We start from the raw sequence: 12321 nt of genomic DNA on the forward strand, positions 1-12321 counted from the left end.
GAAAGATGATCTGTATTTTGTCTTGAGCTTCAAATTAAAAATTATATCATGTTAAGGTAATTCCAGTAATCAGTTACTCAAAGTAAAGAGTTGATGAGCCTGAAAGCCTTATAACGTTCTTTTAAGAAGTGTGAGGGTATGCGTAAGCACAATGTGGTACTATAGCACATGAATTTCTGATCTAATTTAATCTCTGAAATCTGCCTGCATCAATTTTTTTCGTTCTAAAAACTACTATTACTGCTACTACAGAATACAGCTGGAAACTGGAAAGAAATCCACAGATTTATTAAGTTATTGCGTACTTGAAATTAGAGCAGATAACTGGAGAAGCTTGTCTGTATCTTCAGTGGGGAAGTGATAACTCCATGCGTCAGTACAGGATAGGAAATGACAGACTGCAGTCAGCTAAAAAGGTGTCGGTGGCTGTGGTGGATGCCAAGCTGAATATGAGCCAACAGAACGCTCTCATTTCACGTAAGGCAAATGTCATGTTGTGACACTTCAGGTGGGCACAGGCAGCAGACTGGTGAACGTTCGTATTCCCCACTATTTGATACTGGTAAGGCCAAACTTAGAATACTGCATCTAGTTTTGTTCCTTCTGCTTCAAGGGGAAGATGGAGAAATTGGAGAGGAGGGCTGTGGAGATACTCGGGTCAGAGCATGTACCTAGGACAAGGATTAGAGGCTTGTCTAGATGCGAAAGAGGAGGGTAAGGGCTGATCTGGTAACTGCCCTTCAAGTATGTGTAGACTGCTCCAAAGATGACAAAGTGGTTGGTAACTACAGGCAATGTAACAAGATTGCAGCCACAAGTGGCATTTTGAGAGGCTTTAGGAAAAATTTCTTTCCTAGAGGGCAGTACAACACTGGAACATATTATCCATAGGCAGATCATAGAATAACACAGTTTAAAATCCTCAGGGGAATGAGGAAGCCAAGTACCAGGCTACTGACTGTGGGCTTCAGGAGAAGAGACTTCATCTTCTTCAGAAAACTGATCCAGGATCCCTTGAGAGGCTGCCTGGAAAGGAAAAGACACCTAAAAGAGATAATCAGTCTTCAAGGAGAACCTTCTTAAGGAAAAGAGATGATCCATTCTGCTCTGTGAGAATATAGAGAGGCATAACAGGTGGCTGGTGTGGTTGAACAGAGAACTCCTAACTGATCTTAAATGCTAAGAGGAAGCACACAGAATCAGAGGCAGGCTGACACGAAGAACTGTATAGGCATTCCAGATGAGTTTGGGGTGGAATTAAGAAGGCAAAGCTTGTTTGGTGGTGAAAGGAATCTGAAGGTCAAAAGGAAGGCTTCTGCAGGTCTGATAGCAGCAAAAGATGTGGCCTGCTCTGAACAGAGCAGGTAACCTAGCGTTAAAGAACATGGAAAAGGCTTAGTTAGTTATTGCTTTCTTTGTCTTCGTCTTTACTGACAAAGTCTGCTCTCAGGGCTTTGTGCATAGTTGTAAAGCCTAGGGGACAATGGCATTACCCACTGTAGAGAAGGGTCACTTTAGGGAATGGCAGATTGAGCACGTGCAAGTCCACGGGACAAAATGGGGTACTTCTGGTGTTGGGGGAGCTGCTGTCCAAAGTCTCTGAGGTTGTGGTGATCAGAGGAGTTCTTTGGTGATCTGAAAAAAAACAAACGTGCTTAGCTTCAAAAGTAAAGTGTGTGGCTACAGGCTGACCCAGACCGTCTAAAAATTATTGGGCAGGTCCTTATGGACACCATTTACTGGTGTGTGAAGGTCAAGAAGGTGACTGGGAACAACCAGTGTGGATTTACCAAGGAGAAACCGGGCTTGACCAACCTGATTGCCTTTTGCAATGGCATGGGCTGGCTCTGTGGACACGGAAGGAGGGATGGATGTCATTTTAACTTCAGCAAAGCTCTCAAAACAGTCTCACTTAGTGTTCTTGTAGCCAAATTGAGGAGATACAGTAAGACTACTACACCATGGATAAAAGGTGTCTGAATGGTTGGATTCAGAAAGCGGTTGTCAGTGATTTTAAGTGTGCTGGTTGCTTACTAGTGGCACTCCTCAGTGGCTGATCCTGGTGTCAGCAGTGTTTAACATGCTCATTAACAACCTGGATAATGGGATAGAATATACCATTGCCAAATTTGCAGGTGACATCAAACTGAGGGGAATGCCTGGTATGTGGTAGAGCAAAGCTGCCGTTCAGAGGGATCTCAACAACCTGGTGAAATGGGCTGTCAGAAACCAATTACATGTGAAGTCTTACATTGGGGGTGGAGCAACACCCTGCTGGATACAAACTGGATGCTGTTGGGCTAGGGAGCAGATCTTAAGAACCTGCAGGGTTTGATGTACAGCGATATGAACACAGATCAGCAATGCACTCGGGATGTAATGAAGGCTAACAGCATACTGGACTGCGTTAGCAGGAGTGTAGGCAGCAGACTGAGGGAAGTGTTTATTCCCTTCTTCTCAGAACTCATTAAAGCCACTTCTGGAACAGTGTCATGTAGACATGAGAAATTTTGGTGAATTTTTGGTGAAACAGTCAGCAGAAGACTCACCAGCTACAAAGATCATGCAAGGACTGGTTCATATAATGTGGAGAACAGCTTCAGGGAACTGGATTTGATTAACTTAGAGAAGGCAGCAGCTAAGGATGTGATCTAATTACTGTCTTCTGCTTCCAAAATATGGCTACAGAGAAAAAGCCAGACTTGAAGGCACACAGGGAAAGAACAAATGTCAATATTCACAAGTTGCAATGAAGGCAATGATTCCATGATTCTTGCTTCACTGGATATCTTCTATGAAATGGTGGCAGACTTTTTTGCTCCTGAAGTTCAGAAAGCTTTGGGGACCTACAGTGCAACTAGTTGTAACTCATCAGCATTTGTTCAACAACAGGTGGTCAAAAGACAGGAACATGAGTCTTTCAGCTACGTATTTTAGGGGCAAATATGTCATTTGTCTTGAGAATTATAACTTGTCCTGTTGCTTATCCTGGAACACCTTAAGAAATGCAAAGTTACGTACGATGCAGTAGCTGACTCTCTGAGGCACAGCTACTGTCTTAAACAGATTACCTAGTTTTCTTTCCCTCCTTCCTCATCCTTATAGACTGTACTGGCAAGAAAGATTATTAGTCCTTTAAAACGCTGCAGCCACTCTAGGGACAATAACAGTTTGGTTTGTGTAATGCTTTTATTGCAGTAATATGGTGGAAACCCTATGATGGTGCTAATGATTCTTTTTAATTTTCTAGCCCCATCAAAGAAGAAAGCAAGGTGAGAATACAATCTCCACAGGGGGAACCGAAAGGGATTTTTTTAACGAGATCACTTTACTTACTAACTAGATCTGTAACAAACTTTGTCACATATGGGGAAAATGTAGCGTTTTTCCACTGTAGTTCTTCATCTTGTGTAAATTGTTGCTTTCTGTCTGTGAGGAAGTAACCTGAAATAAAATTCGATATTCAGTTTATAAGTAGCTATGACTTTAGAAATATTGTACTGGTTATGCAGTTCAATAACTGTCTGATGTACTCATGCACAAAGACATTGCAATTCAAACGTCAAGGTGTTATCACTTTCTCTGGGATGACATTGCCTAAGTTGTAGAAAAGGCACCCCTGTTCATAAAGGAAGGAAAAAAACACCACCATTACTTAAGTCACCTCCTTTAGCTGATGTGTAAAGTTCGTCAGTACTACTGTTGTTTTCTGAGATCCAGAGTAAAGACCTTTAAGAAATAAAATACTTTAGATATGCTATAGGAAAATATATCATGCATTGGTAAGTTAGATAAATTTGGAAATGTAAATATTTTGATCCTAGATACAAAAAGGAAGCTTAACTTTTTAGTAATCTTTAGAATGCATCTTAATATTTCTTTCTTTTTAAGGTGGGAAGATGATCATAAGCATGAGGTATGTAGAGGTAGTAATTCAGCAAGTGCCTTGTATTCTAGCAGTTTTTTTATACTTGCTTTGCCTTTTTTTTTTTTGTTTTCTGAAAAGCTTTTTCTCTTTGGCTTCATTTGCCTTTTTATTAATATTAGCCCAGAAGCAAAATAACTGACCTAACGACTGGAGTTTTGTGTTCATCACAGCACAAGGGAAATTAATACCATACACCAGGATGCTGACCCACCTTAGCTCACATAATTACTGCTTAAAATCACAGAGTCTGAAGCCCAGTGTCTGTAAGCCAAATCTCCCAAGCTATGCTGCAGTCTCCACTGCCATGCCCCTCTTCAGATCAGAGGTGTTCTATGCTGAAGGTTTGGTTGTTCTATACTGAAGATTTATCATCTTTTTTTTTTTTTTTTCTAATTCAGAGGTTAAACCCTAAACTCTCTAGTGCCTCTCTTAAGCAGCACTGGGCTGTTGAGGCCAAATGTTGCACGTTTGCAGCTGTGACCTAAAAATACTATCTTTCATTTGGGTTGACTTTTGTTGTAAACCTTCTTGTTTTGTACAAGATGGTGCAACAAACACTGTAGAGTTCAATCTTGTAATTTTTTTCTTCCCCAATCCCACAGAATGATCCTGTTCGGAAGCAGAAAGCTTTAGAGTTCTTGGTACGTATATAGAATAAGAATGTGGTAAGTCTGAACAGTTGCGGAGTTTCACTTGTGTGAAGCAGTGAATATTGTGAAGGAGCCGTTGATTAGTGCTCAAACTCATCTGACCACAACATTAATTTCTAAGGTACATTTTCGTGGACTTTGCTCTTTGAAAAGGTAGTGAAGCTGTAGCTTAACGTTGGCTGAGAACAGCATGCCGGATTAAATCTGAGCTCTCCCTCTGTTCCCTCTTCCCTTTGCTGAGGAGCCACGCTGACAATCAGCATTAGCAGTGCTGATGTTGCTCACGTGCTGTTGGCTGCCCGTATCTACCTCCTAGGGTTGGTGATATGCTGAAGGACCCGAGCCAGCCGGTTCTTGCTGCCTGTGGTGCTGTGGCTAGTGCTGCTGCAGCAGAACTGGACAGCCAAGTGAAACTGGATTATACTAGAGCACAGTTGTTGTTGGGGTGGAGAAGTTTTATCTGTTCAGTTGCTGTTGTCAGTGGCATAATAAACCTTGCTTTGCCTTTTAGGTTTATGTTGTGGAAATATCTGACCATGTGTCTTTGCCTTTTTATTCCATGAAAGTCGTCTTCTCTTGAATACTGTACCTAAGGCAATTGCAAGATTTCATTTCGAGTCTGAATTGCTTGTTTCTGCTCTGAAATCACAAGTAGACTGTTGTGAGATGTGTGCTTCACTACTGTCTGAAGAGCGTTTTTTCTCTTTCAGCCTTTTTTTTTTTTATCTTTTAGTCTGTGGTTACTTATGACTTTAGGAAGAGGTATAGAAAAAACAATGTAGGGATAATCAGTAAACTACCAAAAATGCTTGGTATACAGTTACTGGCTTATGTCTAATGGAGAGGTATCACATCTATTCCTTGTGGCATAAGACTACCTATGTTCTTGTAACTTTCTGTAATCAATTATCAAAACGTACAACTTCATATACTTACTAATCCTTCTGATTGGACATTAAAAACACAGGTAAACATAGCTGTTCTGTGCTTTATATAGTTATATCAATATATTTTGATATCTTTGGTTCCCAAAATTATACATAGGAAAATCATAGTAAAAACTTTCATCTTACTATTACTAAAATGAGGGAATCAAAGGCATTTGATGAAGCTGCTGAAGTTTACTTTTTATTCAGTTTTCTACACAGACACCGTAAATTTAGGACTTGTGCCTTTCTCCATCTGCCACGGAATGTTCATGACTGACAGTATGGGATTGCCACAGAATCAGGGATGATGTCTTACCTCTTACCAGGCCATAATTATGTTTGCAATTTTATTTTTTCATGTATGTGTGTGTGTATGGATGTATACGTGTATGTGTTATATATAAACCAATAGTATAACCTTGGTTACACCAAAATCAAAGCATAGCCGGTCTGTTTGTGTAGGTGACCCTTTGGCATCCTAATGAGCTAGCAATTCTTACCACGTTTTTCAACAGGAGACTTTTCACATCACCTCAGACTCAGAAGCAACACTCGTTGTTCACATTACACAGGAACTTACAGAAGCTTTAAAGTCGTTTTGTGAAAAGAAAGCAGCAGTAAGTAAATAAATCTTGACCAGAGTTGTAGTGATTTTACCACTGGGAGGAAAGAAGTGGTTGAACTAGTTATGTTAACGACCTGCTAAAGTAGAACAGTTCAGACATAGGTCAAAACCCCTTGAATTTAAATTTACTTAAAATTGTTATGTGCTTAAAATATTTCTACAGTTTTGAAGTACCAAATACATTAATTGCTTCGCACATTTCTGTTAGTTCTTCATCACCTTCCATCTGTTTTGTTTTATTTTTGCACGTGTTTCCCCCTCTGTTTTGGGCTCCATTTTGCTTTATGATGTCTGTCATCCTTCCATTGCATGTGGTCCCTCACTTGATAGGTTTTCTACTAAGGTTGATCAGGCTTTTATCTATTACCTGAAAGTGTCGCTTCTTGCTTCTGTGGGCATCTGGATTTACTGGTGAGCTGCAGCTCTTGTCCCATTTGAGAGTTTTAATCTCTTAGGACTAAGTAAGGTAGGCGAGATGTTCCTGCTGTTTCTGTTGGCCCTTGAAAGCCTTCACAGCTTCTTTGCATAAAAACTGAATACCTGTAGAAAAAGAGGGTCAGAAGACGGACCAGAATCTGGCAGCTACTAGTTCATAAAATTCAGCATGTGTTTTTCTGAAAGATATTTCAGAATGGTTTCTTAGGCATTAACAGTATAGCCTGTATCAGCTGAGCTATGGGAGCTGTCTTTGAGCACTTGTGGCATATGCCACTACCTTTTTGACAGCTACACTCTCAAATTGTCATGCTCACCAAAGCCTACTAATAAAGCAGGAGTCACTCGACTTGTTAGATGACATCAGCTTGAAGCTTAGCTTTTCTGACTTCCTGCTAGGGAATTAGTAGTTTGAAGGTGATTCTTTACTTTTCTTTTTGCTGTTCATATCATGATATTTGCTGGAAAATACAGAATGCTTCTGGACAAGTTTAAAGACTGAACTCTTTTGAAAACAATAAAGGAAGCATGCAAGTGCCCAGTCTGGATTCTCTTGAAATCATTTAAAACCTGATGAATTATGCTGGAACTGAAAATAGGAGAAATCTTTTTGAAAAAGATTCACAAAAAGGAAGGGGCTGGAGGCTGGCTGAAAGCAAGCTGAATTAACAGTGGCTGACATGTGGGCTCTGCAGTATTTTGGTTCTTGTATTTCCTATTTATGCCATATTCTGATATGTGAATAAACTGCAGGTCTCATGAGGTAGTTAAAATTGTTGTTTTTTAATGTCAGGCAGTAGCTGAGCCTTCCATTCTGCATTCCCCAGCTAGAGACAGGAGTTGCATATATACCAGTTTTATATTTTAGCCAGGTGATGTATAGAAATTTGAACCAGGTGATATTGTCGTTGCCCCCAGGCACCTCATTCTCTTCTCCAGAGACACACCTCTTACAAAAAACAATTTTTAAAATTTTAATTCAGTGTGTTAATAGTGAACAGAGCAAAACGTCCTTCGTATGGAGTTTGCTGTCACCTAAAACTGTACTCTACTAACTTTCTATGGGGAAATCGCTTTTTTTTTGGTTTGAATGCTCAAGATTTTAGTTTAAAAACAGACATTCTGACCTTGTGTTTTATATAGGTTAATTATACCAACAGTCTGAGGCCACTGATGTCAATATCTCAAGATGAATTTCCAGCAAGAAAAAGCATCCCAAAACTGTATAAGCCATATGGAAAATCCAAAGGTAATGTAGGCACGTTGTTCGACTACCTTAAGTCTGTTCTTAACGCTGTGTAAATTGCAAAAATTTGCTTTTATGGCCAGCCATAGCACTTCTTTACTAGAGAACCGTGTGCCCTTTCCTCTGAGACAGTTCAGGGTACCTTTTTCTAAAGCCTTTATGACTTGAACCTTGACTAAGAACACTCTGTCTCATTGCATAGTATTACAGAAACAGAGGTTACTGGAAACCCAAGCAGTAACATCTGCCTGCCCTCAGTGTGAAGGCTGGTGTGTCAAAGCATCTTCAAAGAGGTAGTTGCCATTCTTACATTACATTGAGTGAACACCTCTGTCAGGGACGCAGTGAAAGAGATTTTTAGCTTGTTTCTTTAGGCTGCTGGCCTGCTAAGTAGTTGCCTCTCTCTGTTTCCCACAAATCTTAGGGTGAAAAGAAACTCAATAAAAAAGGACATGAGGGTGAGCCACTAAAGTAGAGCTTTGGCAAATTGTTGGTTGACTGTATCTCTAGAGGATTTACAGGCTGTAACTTTTGTAAATCTTTTCTATTTGTTTTTCCTCTAAACTGCAGAACTGATAGATTTAATAAGAAAACGAGCACTGAAAGGAAATAATGTGATTTTAGCTAACCCATTTTATTTCATACCCACAGTGCACACATGCTGCCATCAAAAGTGTTAACTTCTTGAGACATGCTAACTTCAATATTTATAATTGTTCTTATGTACAGTTAGTGTATCCTGGTCTCTGTGAGCTCTTCTAGGTACATCTTACCTGAGAGACCTTCAAATGGTAATTCCAGTAGTTGATTTTTAAGATGCTTTGGCAGTAAAACAAAGTATAGTTGAATTCATATGATTTATTAAAGTGATTAATTGGATTGAGTCAGTTGTTCCCCTTCTATTCTTTAATTTTATTCAACCTTGCAAACACAGTCAAAAAAGGCTGATCTTTGCTAACCCAGTGAATAGTCAGACCAAAAGGGACTTAAAATGAATTAAGTTTCGTTTGCAAACAATTGCCCCACTTGTATTTAATGAATTAGAAGAAAAATGAAAACAAACCAAAAAAAAGGTACCTAAACTATTCTGATTACATCCAGTCTCATGCCATATGGGTTGATGTGAAAATTATTCAGAAGAGCATGCCAGTGAAAACCTTGTCTAACCTATTTGACACGAGGATTTGGGGTGAAAAGATGCAAGGACTCAGGTAAGACATAAAGGCAGGAAATGTGAGAAGAACCCTTCATAAAACCTCTGAATAGTTGTGTTTTCAGTTGGTATTTTAATATTTTACCAACTTATAGTGCCCTTTTAAAATTATTTATTAATTTATTTATTTATTTAGGAAATTCTAACTGGAATCAAGGTTCTTCATCTCAGTATGAACAGTGTGCTGCAGATGATTCTTTTGCTCCTGATAACTCACACAATTACCAAAGTGATGAGGGATCATCTTCCTATGGACTAAGACCTAGTGACTTTGCGATGATGTCTGCACTCAGGGACTCTTTCGCTCTTCAGACTGGATGTCCTGCCAGTGGGATCAGTGAATGGCTGAGGCAGTTCAGCCGATCTGCTGCTGGCAGTAATTCAGCCCGTGGGGCCTCTTCATATGAGACAAATTCGGTGAGTGAGTACTCAGCAGAATATATGTCCAAAGATGTGCGAGGAAGTAAGCTCCCTGACAACAGACTGTCGTATGGCGAGGAAGGTACAAATTGGAGGAACCAACAAACATGTACAAAAGCAAGGAGCGTAAGTGATCAAGGATTACCCTATCCCAATCCTTCATATCCTTCATCCGGAAGATACTCAACAAACTATCCTTCGCAAAGCTATTCCTCTTACAGGAGTGATGGGTCTGTGAATTCTTGTACATCTTCTGCACATTCTGCTTCTTCAGGAAGAGGTGGCTCCAGGTGGAACCAGGACCTCAGGTGGAACCAGGACTCCAGGTGGAACCAGGACTCCAGGTGGAACCAGGACTCCAGGTGGAACCAGGACTCCAGGTGGAACCAAGACTCCAGGTGGAACCAGGACCTCAGGTGGAACCAGGACTCCAGGTGGAACCAGGACCTCAGGTGGAACCAGGACTCCAGGTGGAACCAGGACTCCAGGTGGAACCAGGATTCCAGGTGGAATGAGGACTCCAGGTGGAATAAGGACACCAGGTGGAACCAGGACTCCAGGTGGAATCAGGACACCAGGTGGAACCAGGACTCTAGCTGGAACCAGGAAACTAGGTGTCAAGAATATAGGCATCAGAAGTCAGGCTACAGAAGTGATTGGGGTTCACGTCACCATCCCTTCTCTGGCGGTGGTTCATACAGAGATAACCAACAGTTCAGAGGCTCAGATACGACGTTCGATGAAGACGCTGTTGGTCGTGCTCCTAATGCTTTGAACAGACTAGGAGGAAAGGATATACCTGCAATGACCAGGATGCTCAAGCAGTTGGCTCCGTATTATCCAGCCCTTCAAAGTAAGATTGTCGTTAGTTCCCGTAAAATGAGCTACATCAACATACTTGCTTAAAATAAATGTAAGATTGTGCGCTGCAGAGATAGTATGCTTAGTTCAGAGGAGTAGAGTCCATTCTGATCAGCGCCTGTATCAGATGAAGAATGGCAGTAATTGCCTCTCTGAGGAGGCTTTGCCACTTGGCATTTAAATAGAGCTGTAAGTCAGAGGAAACAATTGATAGCACAGAAATTTCCTGAACTGAAATGTTTGTTCTGGGCCATCTTGCCTCTTATATCATGATGGGAGTTTGTACTGCTGGGGTGGCGAAGGTGGGGAGGGGATGTATTGGCATAAAGAAAGAAGTATTGGAATGCATGCAGAACCAAACTGGGGTGGCATTGTAACAGATGAAAGTATTCAAAATGGATCAAACACCTTGGAACAGCAAGCCAGAAATGGTATCAAAGAGCTGGTTTGTTACATGAAAATGTAGCTCTTCCCAGTATTGCAAAAATACTCCTTAACGTTCAAAAGGGTGATACGCTGTTCAAAGTAGAGGATTCTGCTTTGGAAATAGATTGTAAAACATTTAAAGGCAGTTAGATAGATAGCTATCAGTGGGGCTGAGTTTGGACAGATGTGAACTATGCTCATGGTACTACAGCTAGGAACGTTAGTGAATAGTGACGTTTTCATTTTAACATTCTCTGTGCCCTATAATGTGAAATAACATGAAAAAGAAGTAACTTCACATTCTTTTATCTCCCCTTTCTAGAAATAAATATTCAGACGTTAGCCAATGTGCTAGTAGAAACTAGAGGAAAAGATTAAGGAGCGACAACAGCTGAACTGGAAACGTGATCAGATTCAAGCATCCTTCATCTCTTGGCTTTCAGGAAAGAGACTGCAATTGATTGTGTGACTGGTTTTGGAAGGGGAAAGGGAGGTAGAGTTCAACGTTTTAACGTGGTAAATATAGCTGGAACACAAACTTGCACATAAAGGAGGTGAACACTATTTTGTTTAGGCTTTTTTAAAGTATTTGTTATATCTTAGTATATTGCAGAAAAATCTTTTGTTATTTTTTGAAAATATGTTAATGTTACTCTGTCAGGAAAAAGCTAATCACCCTTCTAACATCCTTTCCCACTCAGAAAAAAGAAAGGTTTGCTTTTATGTTAACTTTTTAGGAAGAATGTTCACTGAAAATACAGGTCTGTTACATGAAAATACAGGTGTACTTTCCTTCAAACAAATTTAAGGTCAATTAATTTAAGGCTTTATAATTTGGATATTTTTTAGAAATTGTTACACTACATTTCTGTTTAGAATAACAAAAGGTGAGTGTCGCAGCAAAGGTATTCTCTGGCTTAATGCCATGCTGTATGAGGAAAATGTAATCGGTTCTAGGGGATGGTTATGTAACGGGGCATTTTACCTGCTTTTGTTTTTGCTGAATGGAACGAGACATGCAAGATAGGCAGGCTTTTTTATCCTGTTCAGAATGAAACTGTTGCAAATTGACTTAGAAACTATTTGTTGAATTGATCCATACTAAAGGAGAAAATTCTTCATTCTTCCTTATTGACAACAACATATTAAGAAGTAGTAGAACCTGTAAGGCAGTTAGTTAAAATAATAGGGAAAATTAAAAAATTAATCAAAATGACATACTAACTGAGAAATAATCACCAGTTGGCCAGACTTATGTTTTCTTCTCCCTGCACTTTTGAGCTGTAAGTTCATGAACTCCCAGCTTTAGATGTCTGCTTTATATAATCGAATAGAGTGTACGTGGGGTTTACTCCCCAACATCTGTTTTCCTTTTCACTGCTGTGTTATGGACTATGATTTTTCTTCTCACCTTCACCTGGAATATTTCTCTGTCCCTGCAACATTAAATACCTGTGCTGAAGTAGGGTTTGTCTTCATGAGCTGCCATATTACTGCATGCACAAGAAGTAACTTTGGAACTTGACATGTAAATTTGAACACAAAGGCAACAAAGCAGTTGATTATAGAGCATATAAATTTGATTCTC

At 40.0% G+C, this 12321-nt stretch overlaps 1 protein-coding gene across 1 annotated transcript in view; it reads left to right on the plus strand.

Annotated features, from left to right (window-relative positions):
• The window catches only part of LOC310894465 (uncharacterized protein), a 33358-nt gene extending 21410 nt beyond the window's left edge, over positions 1 to 11948 (plus strand). The window contains exons 10-16 of the mRNA XM_083824585.1: positions 3251 to 3272; positions 3892 to 3916; positions 4531 to 4569; positions 6023 to 6124; positions 7711 to 7816; positions 9163 to 10299; positions 11056 to 11948. Of these exons, the coding sequence (XP_083680711.1) occupies positions 3251 to 3272; positions 3892 to 3916; positions 4531 to 4569; positions 6023 to 6124; positions 7711 to 7816; positions 9163 to 10299; positions 11056 to 11111 (1487 nt within the window). The 3' untranslated portion in view covers positions 11112 to 11948. The remainder of the gene's footprint in view (positions 1 to 3250; positions 3273 to 3891; positions 3917 to 4530; positions 4570 to 6022; positions 6125 to 7710; positions 7817 to 9162; positions 10300 to 11055) is intronic.
• Positions 11949 to 12321: the final 373 nt, after the last annotated feature.

The sequence above is a fragment of the Anser anser genome, assembly GCF_964211835.1.
Source record: "Anser anser genome assembly, chromosome: 2".
NCBI classification, from domain to species: Eukaryota; Metazoa; Chordata; class Aves; order Anseriformes; family Anatidae; genus Anser; species Anser anser.